The following is a 22,353-nucleotide window of genomic DNA, read 5'->3' on the forward strand; positions in this document are numbered from 1 at the left end:
AATTTTTTGGTTTAAATCTGACGAAATTTTCATACTTTTTTTGTTTGATTCCTCAAATTCTAATAGACAAGCCAAAAAAATATTTTCTATTTACTCTTGGATTTTTAAATGCTTTTAGATCATTTAACAAACGAACTAGTTAAATTAAAAAACAGTTCAATTGAACTCTTTTTAAAAATAATTCCAGTTATTTTTTATTTTTCCAATAGCAATAAAATTTGAAATAAATAATAAAGGAAAGTTATGTTGCCTGTAGAAATAGCAGAATCACATAAGGTTTTATTTTTGTAAGAGTTTTTTTCAATAATTTTTTTCGAAAAAGAAAATTTTGAATTTATTTCTTGGCTGGTTAGATCAACAGATAATATGTTGTGTTACTTTTTCTTCCATGGGGATTAACGATAATAATGATTAACTTCATTAACGACAACATGTAATATATTTTGGTTTCTGATAATGATTCCAAGACAAGAATGACAGTTAAAATTACAAAAATCAACATATGTTAGAACATTCTTGAGAGTAATTGGACAGACTTTTGCTTTTTTGGATATTTTATTCATGACTAACAGTGCCCATGTTGTTATAATATAAATACGTTAGGGCCACACATGCACTCAGAATACACATTTCAGCATGCATCAGTTCATTTAAAATTCCTCAGAGGAATATTAATAAGGTCCATGTACAGTTAAATAGTAGTGCCCATGTTGAATGTTTTTATGTGTGTGACTGCAAGTTAATTTAAATTTATCGGTGATTGGTGGTCATATGAAGGTGTACAGAAATAAAAAAATTTTGCATGCAAATTAAACTTCTTGTGTCACTGTTAAATATACAAGCAACATAATTTTTCTGTCTTCTGGTTTTAGTGTGTGAAAATTATGAAGGAGATGATTCTCACACACCCTATACACAAACCTGACTTGGCTTATGTAGATATTGATGAACATGTTTTGAATTAAATTCTAATTAATAACAAACACCCATTTACAAAAAAATGATTCCCATGGATCAACAAGCTAAAGTTTTTGAAGAAAGCTTACGGTATTTTAAAAATCTAAACAAATGAAACAAAAAAGTGTAGCATTTCACATTTAACACACATGATATTTCTTTTCACAATATATATATTTAGGAAAGAATGCAAACATCAGAATTTCACTGTCAATAAAATTACACAAATTAAGAAAACAAGAAGCCTGCTCCCATAGCAGAATAACATATACTTACCATATTTATTGTCAATTCCCCACTATACATGTGTCATCAAATGCATAACAATGATAACTTATTTTGTTTTCAAATATGTTAAAAGAATAAACTCCCACATTTCTAAAAATATTGTCCTATTGTTCTAAATCACAAAACAAGCATGAAGCTATTGGACTAGAAAATTATCTAAATAACTATTCTCATGTCAAAAAATAGGCATATATATAAATATTTTTTTTAATTTTAATATGATATATTAATAGGAAACAACTAAGACAAACAGATTGATTCAGATTTTGCATAACAAGATGTAATACAATTTTGAGAAATAACTACATGAACACACGTTATGTTTGAAGACAACTGAAAAGGTGCCACAAAAGGAAATTAATGATAACCAAGCTTTGCACAATTAAGTACTCTAACTACCCAATTCCAATACATTCAGGATATAATAATTTTTAAAAGAAATTCTAGGGAAAAACAGATTATATACCCTTTAACCAAATGACTAGTTCTCATTACATCATTAAAGCATACCTTTAATATATACCTAAAAAGTGTAAATGTACAAAATAAAAATAAAAAGTTTTTGAGGATGGCCCTTTTTTTATAAAATTAGCATAAGTTACAAAGCATGCAAGAATTTTTTTGCGCAGCAAAATTAAGAGTCATAGTTGAAACTGTCACCATTGTTGCTTATATTTTATATGCATACTCTAAACAAGATTCCACTGGAATATAATTATTTTTCGACCAAGTTCCTATTCAATAGCAATAAAATCATAATTCAGTTGATACATATCATATTTTATCATTCAACTTATATCAACCTTTGTCTCATGGTTTTTTTTTTGTAGAAATACTAAGGTAAATTCAAGCTATTATATTGAATAGTATACACACACTGGTTAGTGTGCAGTTAATGAATGTGTAGTGAATGGTGATGAAGGAGAATAGAAGAAACAAAAAACCTATCTGAAAAACAACCATCATGGAACTTATAAGAGCCATGATTACCAGAATAGAACAACCACAAACTGGTATTTCAAAAATATAATTGTTAGAAATGGAATCTACTGCTTAACCGTACATGCACCTCATACACATTCCTCTGCAAAATTTCTAACAAATTGGTACATGTCAGAGTATGTGCAGCCCAATTAAGGTAATACTGAGACGAAACTTGAAATCCCTTTTTTCAGTGAAGAATCCTAAAAGTTCCTTCCAATAATGTCAGAAATGTTGTAACTGAACACACTAGATGAAAAAATAATGTGGCTGGAAAAAGAAAAAATCCTGTTACTTTTTGTTTCATACTAACAGCTGTCAAAGAGTTTTGCAAAAGCTGTTATTGAGCAATGGACTCATTCTACTTTGTTAACATAGTTTAAAGTTAAGGCTAGGCTATCATGGGATTGGATATGCTTTGTTGGTTTTGTGTTGGTATAAGTGCATATATATATACACACACAGGATCTTCGAATGGAGAGGGGAGGGCAAATCGCAAAGGGTGTATACAGTAAACATGGGGAGATGGTCCACCTTTGCCCCACCTTGTGTTTGCCTATACAGAGCATTGTCTTGAAGTGGTAACAAACTTAGAGTGGTGATATTAGGCATCAAGAGGAACAAAAATTGCCATAGAACATGGTACAGAGTGGGCAAAAAGTTTGTAGAAACTTTAAAAATGAATAAAAACCGGAAAAAAATCGAGATAAAAAACGGTTTGAATGGTTAGCATCACTAGGCCACAGGAATATTTTTTACACATAGCTATAATAGTTACGAAAATTGCCGATAGATAGCATAATATATAAGAAAAAAGGGGAAAAACAGGCTGGCGTGGCAACTGGTTAATATAGGGTGGGCAAAAAGTCTGTGTGTAGAAACTTTAAAAATTCATAAAAACCAGAAAAATAACCAAAATAAAAACGGTTTGCAGGGTTAGCATCGCTAAGTCACTGGCATTTTTTTAAGACAGGAAAAAAATTACAAAAAACAGCCAATAGGTGGCACTGGTACAAGTGACTTCGGTGGAAATATGCAAATGAGACTGTTATAAGAACTTGTGCTCCTAATCTACAACCAGTTTACAATTGTAAACCATGTATGTGGACCTGCTGCACACTACCATTACTGGATTTGTGACTCGCCTGTAATGTGTTATCCCCTGTGGTGGTGGTCATGTGGAACACATATTGCTGTAATAAACTATTTGGAAGCATTCTGTTTGTTATTTGTGTATATTTTCTTTGACTTGTGTATGTCAGCGCCACCTATCGGCTATTTATTTTTTTGTCTTAAAAGATTTCCAGTGACCTAGTGATGCTAACCCTGCAAACCGTTTTTTATTTCAGTTATTTTTCCGGTTTTTATGAATTTTTTAAGTTTCTACAGACTTTTTGCCCACCCTGTATTTCAAACCATGTTTAGTCTATGAAAATCGTAAAAATACTTATGAAGGGTGTGACGCCGAACTGGACAAAAAGGCCAATATTTAGAAAAAGCATGACAGCATTATTACAACACAGCCTGTGGTGTGCAAAATGAAGTAGAACAATAACAGGGGTGCAAGCACCCCTCATCTATTTCGGAGCAGCAAATTTCATTTTTGGAGCAGAAATTTTAAAAATGGAGCAGAACTAAAAACGAACTATATCTGCAATATAAGGAGTAATTTTTCTGTGAAATGCCAAAAGTTTTGCCAAAAATGGTTGAAACAAATAATTCTAAATAAATTTCCTTCACAAATTAAAATCCATTTAAATTTTTTCTGAATTATCTTATCTGTCACTACTAAAACATGCATTACTGAAATGACTAATAAAAATTACGAGACTCTTTTCAAATTAAGCAACATGCATACTAAAAACCTAGGCAACAGGAATTTCTGCTGCTTGAACACCAAAATCGTATTCATCCTGATATAGCAAAAAAAGTGCGTGCAGAATATAATAAGGGTTTCCGTGAAAAAAAAATTAGCTTCTCACAAAATTTAAAGAAATTATTAAATTTAAAAGCAAAATGCAAAAAAACGAGAAAAATATAAATACCTTATTTACTTAAACAATTTCTTAACCTAATAGCATGTTAATAGATTACGAATCACGAGTAGCTTTCAGAAGTTGAGCATCTCAATGACAATTTTTTTCAAATTTTTCATGCACTTAAACATAAGATTTTATGTCTTATTCCATTAAAGCATTAGATGGACAGATTTTTCAATGTTCGAACAGACCAGACTTTTATTTATTTGTTAACAACGAACTCTCTCTCACTGTCTGCATTACCATGTGCTAAAGATAAAAAAGCCTTCACCAAAACTGGCAAAATTTTGAACTTTGGGCTGCTTTCAAGGTTATAAAGTTTGAATATGTCTGCCCAATATCTATCTATTCTCTGAACTGATTTCACTTCTTGCAATTATTTGCATTGTAGTGCAACCCATTCATCACACATAATTAATAGTTCTGTTGGTGATACAATGTTGAGCAACATCCCAGCAATACGTGAGGGAGTAATGTACCATCCCAGCAATGCACGAGAAGGAGTGCAAACGTTTCATTCTCTCCAACAACATGTTTGGGAAAGGTAGGACATTAATATAAAAAAAGGTATCTCACAGAAGTTATGTAAAATGAGCACATGCTTCTAGTACAAACTCCTTCCTTTGACTATTGTTAAGAGCATGCCCCTCCCCCACCAATGCAGTGGCGGACCGTGCGGCCATATTGGGCGCCGCTCTAGGAGGGGTGCCAAATGGAATTGAAAGGGTGAAAAAAGCTTTGTTTACCAAAAAAAACGCCGTCAGTAGCGCCAAAAACAGATTCCGCATGGGTAGAAATTGTTTTCCTCGAACCGCCCCGTGTTCACCAAATCCGGATTTTTGCAATGTGAAATTGCCACGATCGGCAACTGCCGACGATAATCACACGACCGCATAGTGACTAGATGACAAAACTATGAATATTTTAGCTGGAGTTTTAACAGATCCCATTTTTTTCCAATGATCTTCGAAAAATGTCGGTAAATTAACGAGTAAACCAATCCTCTTTTCGGATGTATGCGGTCTTAGAACGCAGGTTGGCAGCCGCGAAATTATCGTAATTTTCAGTATATAACCCGCAGGAGAAAAAACGGTCTCCGAAATCGGAAAATTCGGCATATTCATTCAGGGACTTTGATAGCCCGCCGGTTAACCAATAACAGTATAGGACTTTATACTTCAAGGTAGTAAAACTACTTTCCAAGGTCACGACATAACGCGATTGTGGTAGATGGTGGGAAGTGAAAAAAAAATTAAAGTTTCTCCCTCCGTAATTTTTTCCGTGTCGCGGAAAGAACGCGTCCCGTGAACAAAATTTTCATGCTTCTTTTTCCTAAATTCCCGGTATTTGACGCACTACAGTGCATTAGCGGTACCTCCGCGAACCAGAAACAAGAATTGGCGCAAATGCGCAGGTATTTGGCGTCTTGGCGCACCATGTAGCAAGAGAACCGTTTCGGCGCAGTTTGGCGCAATTGGCGCAGCTCTTGCACCCCTGCAATAAGTACAAAAACCATTTACTTCACAGCATGATTAAATACAGCCTGTGCAGTACAGTTCAATGTTAGAAAGTAGACAGAGGAATGGTTACAGTTGTTGTTCAAAGTTGCTGCAGTGAAGGTCATTGCACAGCCGACAGCAACAGAGTAATGATTGTTGGATGCGCCCAATGATACCGGATGTACCACAACAGCCTCTTTCCCTGTACTCTTAATATCTATTTTGTGATCTTCACCAACTAAATGTAGTTTGCAAATGTAGTTGTGCAGAACAAAATCTATGGCGATTTTTGTTCTTGATAAGTTTGTTGCCACTTCAAGGCAATACCCTGTATACTTTTTTCAAGAAGGTGGAGATCGCTCCCTTTGCTGACATATCTTAAAATATTTGTATATAGGGTGGTTTGAAACTCCACATATATATTTTGGAAGAAGGGGGTGGGGTTGATAGAACATCGAACTTAATAATATCTCATGAGTGCCCAGGAAAGACTAAAAAATTTCTAATTAACAACAATGGTATTAAAATAGGTAATAATAATAGGAAACAACTATGCGAGTTAATAAAGCAACCATTTTGATAATAAATTTGTCCATTTTGGCTAGCTGCCATCACTAAAATTACACATGTGCCCATAGTTACATAGAGGTTCCACTGGGTTATGCCATATAAAGGTGATAAGGACATCGTTTATGAGGTCTCCATGTGAGTAATTGGTACTTTTAAGGCTATGAAATGAACCTCGTATCAAAAATCTACATTGCCACTGCTGATATGCATGAAACTCAATATTTTTAGAAATGTACAACAAATTGGAACATCGAGAACCTGTTGTAAAACTGTATTACATGTCCAAGTACTGTGTTGAACTTGAACTTTAAAGCTTTTTGCACCACTTACTATGTTGTATTATTTGTTTTAGTTAACATTTCCAGTCATATTTTCATGCATGAATATATGTGGTTCATTTTTGATGATTCCCACCTTCACTTAAAGTTTGTTTGCAGAGTACTACCCAGTAGAAATTATTTATAAGGTTTCTTCTCTCAATAACAGCAAGTGCTTGCATAACAAAATCAAAATTAAATGCATATGCAAGTTTTGATATGTGTGATGGACAGCATTTTTGCTACACTTTGAAACAGGCATGTAAAAAAAAGGATGAAAATCAATAATAACCACTTGATGTCTGACAATTAGCTATTATATTCTTATTTAAGAAGAAAAATGTTATTCAGCTTTACTTGATACTCAACATACCTGTATTGCAGCTATTGTGTTTTCATTTTAATAATGATCTTTTATTTTTAACCAAACAGCAGAATTTTAAGCTTATTTTACAAAACAAAAAAAAATTATAAATGAACTTGCTAAATAATCATTCATAAATTCTCCAGTTGAATACAGTAGACTCTGAAAAGTTAAGGTTTCATATAATTCACAGTACTGAAAATTGTTTCGAATTTTTTTTTTTTTTTTTTTTCTCTCACTCGTTCACTCACTCAAGACTTTCTATTTCTTTTTTTCAAAAATTTGGATTGATATAATTCGTCTTTTTTCCTCTTGAATATAATTTATTTAAGTTTGAAAGATTTATCGGCCACAGTCCGTAATGAATTAGGAACAAAATAGATAAGATTATGTACAAAGGAAACAACTTTTAACGACAATTATTTTATTGAATAAGTTCCTATTTAATGCAAACTTTGTGAAAATGGCCCATCACACCAACCTCTCAATAAAATATATGAAATAGTCATAAATAAAATGTCAAACATTGCCATTTGGAATCGGCAATAAACTGTATGTCTTGGTCTAATTTGCCATTGTGTACAGAAAATGACTGTGGTGCAAAAAAAATGATCAAAGGAAAATGGCCCATGGCTCCCATGTACGCAAGTTTTTTTTGTATTATAAAAGCTGTCTTTCTTTCAAGTACTATAGCTCTCTTGGAATGATTGCTTCAGTACTTATATATTTTCAGAAACAATTTATTATATATTATAGTGGATATTTTAAAAAAACTAAACTTTGAAATAAATCTAAAAAATTTTAATGATAAATTTCTAATTACTTCTGGATTTCTGTTTACTGAATTACAATTCAATTATTCCAAATGAATATTAATCTAAAGAAAATATCATCTAATGAATATTGATTGGCTGAATAAAAAAAAATTATCAGTGAATGTTGATTCGCATTGGAGAAAGACGCCATGCATACAACAATATTGCATTTACATTATCCTTACCAATATATCTTAATGTTTTTCCCACTTTGGTGTATACACTCAGGCATTATGTATTCTGAGAAATATAGTAAAATGTTGTAAATTTAGCATATTTTGCACACTTGCTATTGTTTTTTTTTAAGATAATCAAAATTTTCAGTAATCCTAGGTGTTCTCAATCTATCTAAGATTATCAAGACCTTACTGTATTTTTAAACTGTATGACTGAGCAATGGAAATTATGATATATATGCTAAACAAAATTCTAAAATTTGATCAAAAACTATCTAATAGGTAGTATATAGTAGAACATATTCTAAAACAGAATAATTCAAAGATATTTCTCATTTCTTCTCTCTCATAAATAAACTGAGAAATTTTAAAAATACTGAAACAAAGCAATTATTAATATTTAAGATGAGTAAAACACCTATGGTGCAACACTAGCTAAACTGAAATTACATCATTTATTCCAGCAACAGAAAAATAGTTGATTAAATCATAAACCAGAAGAAACATTTGTCTACAACAAAATTGTAAAATTCTGATTTTCATCATCTCGCATGCTGATTTTCAGAAGTGTTAAAATCAAGAACAAGAATTTTTTTTTTGTAAAAAAAAAAAAAAAAACAGTACCTATTTTTACCTATACATTTAAATAAAGAGAAGTCGGAACAAAAAAATGTAGTTATCAGATCAAACGTAAATATCAGACAAATCCTGGGTTTTAAAAATTTTGGCATTTCTATAATTGTTTTGAAGAGAGCATCAATATATGCTTGCAAATACATGTTAATTAACTGTTGTGATTTCAAATATTTGTTTGTATTTTGGAAAAACCATTTTACCTATATTATATATATATGGAAGTTTTTTTTAAAAAATATATATATTTCAGTTAGTTCTTGTGTATATTGTGAGGAAGAAAGAATTGAAGCCATTTGTATAATTATATTTCTTGAACCCATATATTGCAATTCCATGTTCATCAAAATATATATTATATTCTTTCTTAAATTAAATAGATAGAGTAATAAGGTCTTATTGTTTACATTCTAGGACTTTACAAAAACAAAACACTGAAGTAAATATTAAAACAGAAAAGGAATTTTGATTAGTTCTTCAAAATGAAAAGAAATAATGTTTTCTAGTAAAATGTGACTGATATATTACATTGGATAGAAGAAAAATTATGCACCAAAAAAAAAACAATAAATGTCACAGCTCTTCAAACATTGATATCTGCTAACATTTTCCTAAAATCTGACAAAAGATTGTAATCAGGATCTTCATTCAGATCGACCATGTCTTTAGAATCATGTTTTTTGAAGGCTGGGTTATACCTTGATAATGATAATGGACATGGCAACAACTCTGGCATCACAGAATGATGAGTTATTAATGCAGTAAGAGTTCCGAATTCCTTTGTGAATCCCTGTGAAAAATTTACTCATTTTAAGATTTGCTGTTATCTTCTAGTAACATATTTTTAAAAACACAATCATGATTGAGAATGCAAAATACATTGCGTGTATTTACATTAGCACTATTCGTAAAATCATTATTTTTTTTAATTACAGCAAAACATGTCACAGAGGGACAATATAAGATACAGGGACCTGTCTTTGACAGTCTCATCAGTGTTTAGTACTTTGATGTGCACCTTTATGAAATGGAAATGTCTAAAATGGAATATTATTTCAGTCTGTTGATATTCAGTTTGGTACACGTTCCACTGTATATGTTTTGAATACAGTATATGCTCTACCTTACGCTACTCTGGCCCATCTAGTCCAGCATTTTCAGGTAAACTCTATACAGCACAGAAGAGGAGAACATCTCACTGCATGTTTGTGTGCAGAAGTATATAGAATATAATTTTTTTTAAACTACCTATAAGTAATCCTGCCCAATCCTGGTTGGATTGATAAAAAAATGTCTACTGTATACTTAAAGAATACAATATATTAGGTTCCATCATTACAATTTTTGAAACAGCCTGAGTAGTAGCATGACACCATATATGACATGAAAATTCTCTCATTCTCGTTTGAATATCACCATCCAGGAAAAACTTAGATTGTTCTAGTGTCTTAATAAAAAACGTATAAAATTATATACAGGTTAGTAACTATCGACCACCCAATAATTGCATACGTGATTCCTTGTGAAAAACTAATATGGAAAAGTGTTTTCTGTTTTAGGACCGATAAAATATTAAGGGAGTTATAACGTTTTGAATTTTTGTGACACGTCATTTTTTAAACAGTCAGTTATGCACCAAACACCCAACGAAGGTAACTTTCTTTGCCACCAGCGGGTTGGCACTTCTTGAAAATGAATTTAAATATTCAATCCCATTAGAAGTCAAGTTTGCCCTTCTTTCACAATTAGCACTTTTTCTCTCAATGCAGTGTGATATTATAACCTTGTTATAGCATGTAGCTTATGTGTAATTATGTGTTTGCTTCATCCACTAGAGTGGCAAATTTATTACCAGATATGTAAAGTGTTAGTCAAATGAGATCTATTTGAAAAATTGTTTAACCAAACCAACACTTTTTGCCAAAATGTGGCAATTTGCTTTCCTACACTATTTGGTGAAAACTTTGGAGGGGAGATGCATACACAGTGTTTACTGAGCACAATCATTTTTTCCTACCCTGTCTTTCGAATTAAACCACATGTTGCTCAATAAAACAGAGCAATATTTTTAGAGTTATTTTAAAATTTCCTTGGAACTGTTACGCATAAAAAGCTCCAATGAAGGGTGTCAAAATGGTAGCTTGACTAATGTGACTAGTGGGAACAGTAAAATAATTAACGATTCTGTCAGAAACTTTTAAATATATAAACTAGTTATTTTATTAATTGGCATATTCAATATAATTAGTGGTTTCAGTTTTTTTCTATTGATTATTCATCGAGTCACATTTTCATACCAAATTCTACACGTTGCAATGAAGATTTTAAATTTTCTTATGACTGCTATTGATGTTTATCATGCTGAAATGTTAATAAATTTATTTCACCTTCCTACAAGAAAGATTTTGATATTACTTAAAAATTTATTATAGCCTGCATGATTCGTGCAGAACTTAGTCATTTTTTCAGATAAAGTTTTATTCTGGGGCATATTTATAAGGGGGCACCCTCTTAACAGAGATGGACTTCAGGCTGTTGCCACCCAGGCACTACTAATTTTTCCGCCTCCCTATGAGATGCTTTTATATTCTGTTTCTTAATTTTTTCCTAAAAAATCATGCCGTCTCCGCAGCTCTCAATTTTTAAAATGAAAGCCATCTCTTTAATCCGTGATTTTCAAAATATGGCTTTCAGTAAGGGCCTACTGTTTCATATTAACATAAATGAGATGTCATAAAAATTTTAAACTGTAACTGTAACAATGCATTGTGACAATTTGTAACTGTGATCACAGAAGCAGGAACCTAGGAGCTCAGCGTCCCAATAATTTCTGAAAATGCAACACACTTTTCCTTTTCTGTGTACGTGCTTGAGTCCTGTATATATGGGATGACCAGCAACTTTCAGCCCTTCCAATGTTTTGTTCATGTCTGCCCCATGGCCCCCACAAGGGGTGGGCTGGCAAGGCTCCAGCCCTGGGGCCCCGGGACGATTTTCATTATTTTTTGTTTTTTCACGCTGTAAATACATCATAAGAGGGCCCGTGAAAAGCTGGTCCGGGGGCCCGCAAAAGATTCCAGCCTAGGGCCCTACTCCAGGAAGTGGGGGCCATGGTCTGCCCCTCTCACTGTGATCGATTTCATTGACTATACTTATTGTGTTAATCAAGTTAATTGTGTTGTAGAATTATAATCAAAAGCTGTAATGCAGCATGTAAGTCTTCCAATACTTCTGAATTGAAACTGGGGGGGAAAAAATCTCATCTCAAAATTGTTCTTTTAAATGATACTTTATTCATTTAAGTGGTGTCACGACCCCTGAAGTCAATTTTTCAAACATGACTTTTAAAAAAATGCAAAAAATGTTGTGTCAATCTGGTTAACTAGTTTTTTTTTCAAAATAAAATTAAAAACTAATGAATTATAGTGTGAACATGAACAAGAAACATGACTTTTCAAATTCCAATTTTGAGGTTATCCATAAAATTGGAAAAAAAAACTACACCAAAAATTCTGAAATTTTATAGAAATATTTATGACGTGTTAGTAAAATGAACCTCAAACTTCGATATCTGATATTTTGTTAGAATTTTATGGATTTTAAAGTTTGAAAAATGTATAAATTTCAAAAACCTAAATTCAACATTTTTAAAAAAAATACTTGGGTCAATTTCTAAACGTGTGTAAATATTGGGCAGCTTTTTTTTAATCCTCACAGATGAACTAAAAAATTTTCAATCTGAGAAAATCATAATAACAATGGAGTAAAAATTTGAAAGTCCACACACGAGCAGAAAAAAAATGTTTGCTTTTCCCCGGATTTCTCTTGCAGTTATATACCATTGTTAATCAGTTTTAAAAACCGCCAAGTTATATGTTTGGTGTACGTTGGGTGAATTTGGCAGGATTATGAAATGACGTCATGAATTGAAGCACTGTAACTCATTAATTATGGGTCAAATCAAAAACTGAAAACACTTTTCCACATCAATTTTTCACAAGGAACCACGTGTGTAAATATTGGGCAGATAGTTACTTCCCTGCACATACTGGGTGCATAGGTAGCAAGGTGCATAGTATTTTACTGTCACACAAACTGTTGATCGTAGCAACATATTCCCAATTAGAAAAAGTGACCAAATAATGTGCAGTACTCAGATATGTGATTCATGTTGCAAGAGGTTGTATAGTTATTAAAATAAAAAATTAAATCTTTATACCATCCCTGCCCAAAAACCCAATTAGAAAGTTGACCCCGTCTCTCCTGATGCCAACTAAGAAAATTACATGTTTCTAAGTGCAATATTCACTAAGATATTCAAATTCGAAAAGCGGAGCAAAGTTGGGGAAAACAGTGTTAAATATAAACCGCTTTACCTGCATTTAATGCCAGTTTTTCCCAACTTTCCTCCATTTTTTGAATTCGAATATCTCAGTAAATATTGCACTTGAAAGAAAAAAACAATACATGCAATTTTATATTTTAGAATTAACAAATCCAAGGCAGAATTATGATTTGAATATTTTTAAGCACAGACATTGAAAGTCTCTCCTTCCCCTTTTTTTCTACTTGACAAGTCTTTGATAATATCCCTTGGAATTTTTTTTTTGTAACGTATTTGGAAGTTTTCTTTTATACTTCCCATACTTGACCTTCAATTTTTAGACTTTTTTTCAAAATCTTTTTAAAACATTCAAAGATATTTCCTCTCATCAACTACCTGTTAGGATTTCACAAAGCAGCTATCTTCAAAAAGCAACCATTGAATGGCTGATATTATTCATAGGCATTGACGTATTTATGGGGAGGGGGGGTTGGAGAAGGACGTAGATCAAATGATATTATCAACCACCCAATAATTACATATATGATTCCTTGTGTGGGGCTCATCTGGATGAACATGTAAATCTTCATAAACTTCTAAGTCTGAACCAGGGGGAAAAATCTCATCTCAAAATTGTCAGTGAAACTTTATTCATTTAAACAAGACAAATGAACACAGATGTTGTACACAATTTTATCAAAGTAAAAGCATTTCCATTTTTGGATATAACAATCACATAAAAATTTGAAAAGTGCATGCACACACACAAGGAGGAGTCTTGTTTTTTCTTTCTTTGATTTTTCTTAGGGTTAATAGATTATTCCCACCTTCAAAAACGCCAAATTTGAAAAGACGTAATTATGAAATGACGTAATGAATTTTGAAAGCGTTATAACTCCTTATTGATAGGTCAAATCAAAAAACTGAATAAACTTTTCCCACATTAATTTTTTACAAGGAATCACATGTGTAATTATTGGGTGGTTGATAGTATAATATTGAATTTAAAAAATTGAATAAAATAGTATATTTTTGATTGAAAATATACTTCAAGACCCCTGGTTCATCAGGTTTTCCATTCTCTATTTGGTAATGGATATATCAATAGCTATTCTGGACAGACTGTACAAAGTCTCCATTAAATCTTTAAACAAAGCACAAACCTTAATTTTGTATCCTCGATTTGTTCGCATAATCAAATAATGAGCTATTCCAGTCTGATGGAATTCTCTTGGAACTCTCAATGAAAGTGCAAAGCATCCTGGCTTTGTAGTGCTTTCACGAACCATGAATGATCCTACTGGCTCTTGTCCTAAAATTTCCAGAGCAATTTCTCTAAAATAAATAAATAAATTAGACAAAATATTACAAACATATTCACCATAAAAATGCATACATGCATGCATTTCTCTCCAAATGAAATACTTTTAATTAACTAAAGAATATTGTTTCACTGTTAAAAGTAAGATAAATATTTATATTATTGATTTGAAATAACTAACATGAAACTTCATCGTTAGAACTTTGAGAAGTATTTAAATTTGTTTTAATGAATCAATAGAAGGAGCACTTCCTTTATATTTCCCTTTTTTTTGCTGATCCACCGCTTATCTTGCTTCTTATCTCTGGCGAATGCTTTTAGAGGTTCTGCATACCAAACTGTTGAATTAATTGCGACCAATGTTCCATTTAATTGTATTTTTATCTACGTGGAACTGTTTTTTCTGTACATGGCAAGGCAATTTCTTGTATATACAAGTGGTGAATTTCAGAGTTTTGCGTGTACAGAAGCACCTTCACCATGCGTGACTACACAAGTTTGTTTCAAAAAAGGGAATATTCCTAGCTACTGCAGTGAAATCAAAACCTTTTAATGTTCTGTCCGGTTCACATATTTGGACAAAATTCCAGAAGTCATCATACTACAATACTTTACCAATTAGAAAGAAGAATATAAAGGCTCGTTTACATATGTCAAGTGATTTAGCAGTCAAATAATTTGGTTGTTAAGTATATAGTTAAGTTGTCAAGTACTAAAATTTGTTCCAACATAAGTAATCAAGCAGTGAATGCTCATTGGATAATATGAAACTGCACTCACTGGGATATGTGCACATAAGGCCTACTTAACCAAAAAAATAAACCAGATTCTATCTATATAGAAATGTCCTCTCCACTTGTCAATCTAAGATTCTATCCACTTGACAATTAACAACTAAAAAGCTTGCAAATGGTACTTAACATCTGCATCCAATTTGAAAGTACTTGGCAACTTGACTATTAAATTACTTGACAATTTGACTATTAAATTACTTGACGCTTACAAACAGGCCTTTAGAAAAAGTACTTGCAATCTATATGCATCTCTTATTTTTTTACTTCACTGTACACACCAACTCCAGTCATATTGATATACTGCAATTTACTGCCATTAATGAGTTGGGTTAGAACAGGGCCGTAATAAGAGCATCCTGGGTGAAGTGCTTTTTCTGAGGCCCCTCCACCTGGCAAGACATTTTTGAACATTTCAACTGTATCTCATTTTTTAACAAGGCCCCCTTTGCACTTGAGCCCCCCCCCCTCCCGGGCTGTGCCTGGGTGGGACTATGCATTAAGATGCCATTTGGTTGAAAATGAAGGTACCATCTATCAGTGGTTGCCTCAAGTTCATTAGGGAAAGTATCTTGTTCTATATTCCTCCCCCGGTTCGAACCTGGGACTTGATGGCTACCTTCATGGTGGTAGACGAGCATCTTACCACCAGCCACTCTGGCAAAATTATTTGGGGTGTGGGTCATTTTTTAACTGGAAATGCTTCAGCTAAGCAGGTCTGACTCCCTATGGCCAGACCGACCCAAACCATTTTGGAAATTAATTTAAAATGTTAACCTTCACATGTTTTCCTACCATAGCTAAATTTTGTGTACCCAAAATTCTTTTGCAAATTAGTTCACAATATAGTCAAATTGTTTTTCTGCCATGGGTTGCTCCCAAAGGCAGAGACTAGTGGGCGAGCAACATAGCTATATGTTGAGTGGCTCTTCAGTTGAATTTCCATCATAATTTCATTTAGAGTGGCTTATCAGTATAACAGTTTTTGTTTAATACAAATACAAGGCCACAACAGGCAGAATGCCCAATGAGGTGGCTGAGAAAAAGATGTCCATAACAAATATAGATGCAATATTTCTAAAATACAGCAACCCCCTATTAAAAATGCAATTACAAAAACTGAAGACTATATATGCATGATAAAACAAAATACAATGCCCACACAAAAAAATGTATGGATAGCTTCTTGAACAATTTACCGCAACATTTTTAATATACACTCATTGCCATAAAAATTTGCGCACCCAGAAGAAGTCGTCAAAATGAAACGAAATTTTACACATGTAAGTACTACGTTGATATAAGTAAGTGATTAGAAAATCCAAGAAAAAGGATCATTTATTGCAGAAAAAAGTACAGATGAACAGAAGTTTTAGTACTCTGTTGGACCCCCTCTAGCGCGAATGCACAATGCGATACGAGCAGGCATTGAGGCATACAAGTTCCGTATGATGTCCTGAGACATCTCGTTCCACAGTTGCTGTAAATGTGCCTCTAGTTCGACCAACCTCGTAGGGTGGCCAACTTGCCGTCCCAAATGATCCCAGATATGCTCGATTGGTGACAAATCTGGGGATAGAGCAGGCCAGGGAAGGGTGGTAATGTGGCGGAGGCAATCTTGTGACATCCTTGCTGTGTGTGGCCTAGCATTGTCTTGTTGAAAAATGGCTCCTGGGAGCCCTGCCATGAGTGGCAACACATGTGGCTGAAGGATGTTATGGACGTACCGCTGGGCTGTCATTGTGCCATGGATCAATATTAGGGGTGACCATGTATCGTAAGCAATGGCACCCCATACCATGACACCAGCTGTGGGAGCGGTGTGTCGCTGTAAAGCGAAGGCAGGATTGAAGCGTTCACCACGGGGCCTCCACACACGAACACAATTGTCATCACTGTTCAAGTTGAATCTCGATTTGTCGCTGAAGACGACCTGGTTCCATTCCGTTGCAATCCAATCACGTCGTGCTCGACACCACTCCAAACGGAGGCGTTGGTGGGTGGGTGTCATTGGCAGCACACGTAATGGGTGCCGCGATACCAGATGTCCTTCAGCCAGGCGCCTTGCGATGGTTCGGGAAGACACAGGGGCCCGTAGTGAAGCTACTGCCTGTGTCTGGATAGTGGCCAATGAGGCAGTTGGCTCTACGCGTGCGTTTTGGATGATGTGACGGTCTTCTCGACGACTGGTCTGTCGAGGGCATCCTGAACCTGGTTGCCGTGTAAATGACGTCTCTTCTGTCCACTGGTCCCAACACCTCCTCACAGTAAAATCAGAACGGCCTAGTTGACGAGCTACTCGCCGAGCTGACCACCCAGCTTCCATCATCCCAATGATTCTTCCCCTATCGAACTCTGGCAACTGCTCATATGGTCTTCGACGGCGGCGTAACGGCATGTTTACCGCAGCATTTCCTTTGCAAACGATTAAATACACTCCAGCAAGCTCTGCTTACCTGTTTTATACTCCAAGGAGAACGAAGTTCAACGCCCTCTAGTGGCATTACGCAATGCGCAATCACGCTGCATTTCTAAGCATTTGCATATCTGCCCGACATGTACCTTCAGGCCAACTTTCGTTTCGTATATATATATATATATATATATATATATAAGCTATATCCCATTTATTAACAACCCTATTAGAGAATTCCTTGCGACACCACAACCTAGAATTGTCCCTTACCAATCGATATTTGTGTTCCCTTGTCAAAGAAGTTGGTTGATGGCAGGTTAACGGTTTATGGTCCAGCCTAACTCATCCTGTTTAAAATTTTTAATACTTTGATCATATCCTCAGACACCTTGTTTTTCCAATGTAAACATATTCAAATAATGAAGTCTTTCTTCATGACTAAATCAAGTCCTGTGTGCCAACAATGACGTGTGTGGCTCTTTTTTGCACTCATTCAACCAAGTGTATGCCTTTTTGTAGATATGGTCTCCAAAAACCTTACAACATACTCCAGTCTGGAACAAACTAAGCCTTGGAAAATTGGAAGAATAACTTCTTTAGGAGAACGTGAAGAGATCAATGTGAAATATGTTGTTTTCTTTTAATTGATATAATTGTATCACAGGTATAGTAAATTAATTGTTTTGAATTGATTCAATGTTTGTTTAAAATTATTTCATTGTTTTTTATCGAGTCATTTATTAGAGTTGATATGTGGCTCAGAACGTATAAATAATAATAACTGGAGTAATCATACATCCTACTTCTTTTTTGGTATGACTTGACTACTTTTCAATTTGATTATAGCACACACTCAATGATCTGTAGTGATTTCAATCTAAGACATTAACTAGCCATTATTTGAAATGAATAAAGATAATTAGCTCTTCTTGTTTTTGTCTCCATGAAATTTGATCAGACTAATCATAGCATAACCATGTATCATCAGCATCAAAAAATTTCAATCTCTGGCAAACATGGGTCACCTCAAAATTTTAAGAATTATATCGATCCAGTTATCTCCAGGATAAATATAAAGTGGAGAACCCTATTTATACATCTCTCACTTATACAACATTCACATTAAAATTATGTTTGGCTTTGGTTGCAATTTATTCATATGCATTTTAAAGTTAAAATATTTAATTTATGCAATGCTCATATTATTCATTGTTTTCACTCTTACTTGAACCCAAAATCTTTGAAAAATGATGCCATTTCTATCAATCGAATCCACATAATTTTTTTAAGATTGTAAAAATCTGTTTCTGTAACTTCAGTGTGATATATTACACTTGTTTTGGCGATGCTGCAAAACACCCTGCAGATACTGATGCCACCATCTATCTTTTATCTTTTAAATCTGTTGTATCTTTTGTATCTTTTAGATTACAATATATTTGAGTATAAAAAATAATAAATATGTATAACCTTATCATTAAACTATACACCTTTTGAATTAGAATATAATATTGAAAGAAGAGTATGAGTTCTCACACAATTTTCAAAAAACCATTGCCGATGTCAACTGGTGAACCTAAATGATGATTCTCAACATTGTTAAAATATCAATTAGGCTCACTGCTCAAATTATTTACATTAATGCTGCATTGATAGAGCATTATTATTTTTGTACTGCATAGATATACAGATAAAGTGAAAAACAATTTGGTAAACAAAAATAATTTTTTTGAATTCCGTGCAATACTTTACTATATAATTGTAAATAATTGACTACATATTTTCATTGATAGATGGGAGTAAATAATTCGAAATCTGCACCCTCTCCCCCCAGAATATCTGACCATGAGCTGCCACTGGTTATAGGCCAGAGGACGTTAAAAGTGATGTCTAGAGGTACAGGTCTATGATGTACAGGTCTGATTATATGCACTAAAAAAAGTGGCAAAATATGCTCTAAAAATATGCACTTAAAAATGCAAAAATAAGCACTTAAAATACCAAGATGTTCACTTAAAATACCAAAATGTTCACTTAAAATGCCAAAATATGCATTAACACTCCAGAATATGCACTAAAAATCTTGAAAAAGTTAAAAATTCCGAAATATTCACAAAGAATGAGAAAATATGCATTAAAAAAATGTGTTTTTAAAATGCATAAAACACATTTACAAAAAAAATATTCCCTCATATATACATATACTACCTATGCAAATAACTTTTACATATTTTTTTATTCAGGAATTTTTTAATTTTCAGTTTGTTGTACCTACTAGATAACGAAAATACCAGTAGCAAAATGATTTCAACACTATTTCTAAAAAAAAATTGAACAATTTGACATATCTATAGAAATAGCCTTACAATAAAATGGTTAATATTAGTAAAATACTTTATAAATATGTATTAACTCACTAAATTTCACCTGCGGGAAAAAACCAATGTTATGAAAATATTATGAACAATATTTATTTGAAAAATTATGAAGGAAATTAAGTGGGCTTAAAAAAACTTTCAAAAATATGCACTTATACTGAAAATTCTTTGATTTTATGCATTTATATGCATTAATGCTAAAAAAGGCCAAAATATGCAAATACATATGCATTTGCATATAATCCAGACTCTAATGATGTCATTATATCTAGGTCTTACTGCAAAATAGCACTTAAAATGCAACTGAAACCACTGAATTATTCAGGGGCGGCTCGTGAAGGAGACGCAAAAGTACACACCCGCCCTTGAAAATTTCAAGTCATTAATTTAATAATTCAAATGGATTTGGTACCAACCTATATATATATATATATATATATAATACCATTGAATTTCTATTTTTTTTCAAATAAATTTGTCAATTAGAAAGAAATATTTTCGGAAGGCACTGATAAAAAAAAAGTGTCCCATATAAAGTACAGGTCTTATGGTGAAGGTTCAGCAGAGCTTTCTATGGAGAGATATATATTCTTCTTTCCTCTTTAGCTGCTTTCTGTCCTGCGGCCAAACGAGATACCCTTATTACTGAGAAACTTGAGAAGGGGTAAAGGCAGAGCCACAACTAGATGCTTGGTCACCCAAGTGCAAGCTCACATTTTGATGCCCCCTTGTAATGTTGAAGGAGAGGTTTCAAAATGAAATTTTCACCCCCTCGGGTCTAGCGCCTGGGGCAGGAGACCCGCCTGCTTAGAACTTCATCATTAAAATATAAATCTTTTAAATTAAGAATAAGAGTATGAATTTTCACGCACAATTTGTAAAAAACAATTGCTGATGGCAATTGCTGCACCTAAATAATGATTTCCAATGTTGATGTTAAGATATAGATAAGGCTCGTTGCTCAGATTATTTATGTTAATGTTCCGTTGATAGAGCATTATTATTTTTCTACTGCATAGATATACAGATAATGTGAAAAATAATTTGATAAACAAAAATAAATGTTTTCAATGCAGTGCAATACTTTACCAATTGTAAATAGTACATGTACTCGGGGCCGGAACTAGGGGGGGGGGCAGAGAGGGTGATTGTCCCGGGCAGAAATATTTAAGGGCAGCAAGTTTTAGGGGGGAAACAAAGAACATCATTATATAAAATTATCAAATTTTAAATTGGTGGGGTGGCAAAAATCCTAGTTACGGCCCTGCATGTACTTGACTACATATCATCACCAATAGATGGCAGTATATTTTTGGAAATCTGTGCCCCCCCCCAAAATATCCAAGCACGAGCCGCCACTAGAATTATTGTAATATTTTCTTTGAGATCAATGGGAGAGGGTCATTTTCAAAGAAGTTTCACTTATGTGATTTTCACATTTACACAATATTTTGACTCAGGCTCCTGAACATCATACTATAATTTTTGGGCTATCAGCTACATCACTTGCATTTTTAGAAACATCATTTTGGAGGCTTTGGGGTGCTTACACTGATGAGTAGTACCATCTTAACACATGGGTCCACCGAAACATCGGCTGGGTGATTCAATACAATTTTTGAGACAAAGAAATTTTAGGCAGGTATTTCTAGCCTGTAGACACATTGCAAGATAGATGCATGGTAGGAAAAAAATGTGTATTCCTAAGATCTAAAAGTTATAATGAAAAATAGATAAAAACCATAAAAAAACTTCTATTCGATGTTTTTATTAAATTCTTAATGAAGAAAAACTGTTGCAATTAGTACCTTGGGATACCTGCTTGAAACCATGGAGCAACTCGGAGCTCTTTTTCTTCTGATATTGCAGCGTTAAGAGAATCATGCCTTTAAAATAGACAAGACGTTAACTGTCAATTTATTAAATCCCATGAAATGCAAGTGTCATATAGATTCTGTTCCAACACATTAATTTACTCTGAAATAAAATTGATTTTTTTTTTCCTTGTTCAATTCTATCTATATATATCCACTCATTTTCTGAAAATTATATAGATCTCCAAAATCATATTTTCAAATATGAGTATCATAGTGCTTATTCTGAGACATGGCACTTGTATTCCCGAATAAATGTTGAATTAGTTTCTTTTATTTATAGTAGAAAGTTTGAAAACATTAGAGAAAAATACACATTGATTTATTTCCTTGACTGATTTTATATACATTGTCAATTAAAACTTATATGATATTTTTGATTTTCTGACATTTCTCTACCTATCTGAGCAATAGAAACTAACTTTAATGAATGTTTTTTTTATTTCAATGACATATGAGTTTTAATTTATATGCTTTAAAAAATATATTGGGTAGATATTTTAAACAATCTCTTAATTGATCACCCTGTGAAATTTTGATTTATATTATTAAATTTATTTCATTAAATTTATAAATTTAATTTATATCATCATATTTAAACATCAGTGAT

At 33.2% G+C, this 22,353-nt stretch overlaps 1 protein-coding gene across 2 annotated transcripts in view; it reads right to left on the bottom strand.

Annotated features, from left to right (window-relative positions):
• Nucleotides 1-256: 256 nt before the first annotated feature.
• Nucleotides 257-22,353, bottom strand: part of LOC149085548 (SH2 domain-containing protein 5-like) — a 139,114-nt gene continuing 117,017 nt past the window's right edge. The window contains exons 8-10 of one of the 2 annotated variants that reach the window (XM_089233620.1): nt 21,678-21,755; nt 14,127-14,298; nt 257-9,429 (exon numbers count right to left, since the gene is read on the bottom strand). In XM_089233620.1, coding sequence (XP_089089746.1) covers nt 9,223-9,429; nt 14,127-14,298; nt 21,678-21,755 — 457 coding nt within the window. In that variant the 3' untranslated portion in view covers nt 257-9,222. The remainder of the gene's footprint in view (nt 9,430-14,126; nt 14,299-21,677; nt 21,756-22,353) is intronic. The other variant, XM_089233621.1, reaches the window with a different exon arrangement.

This window comes from Pholcus phalangioides, unplaced genomic scaffold, assembly GCF_987345545.1.
Source record: "Pholcus phalangioides strain wild (caught in Gottingen) unplaced genomic scaffold, Ppha-v1.0 ptg000007l_1, whole genome shotgun sequence".
In the NCBI taxonomy this organism is placed as follows: domain Eukaryota; kingdom Metazoa; phylum Arthropoda; class Arachnida; order Araneae; family Pholcidae; genus Pholcus; species Pholcus phalangioides.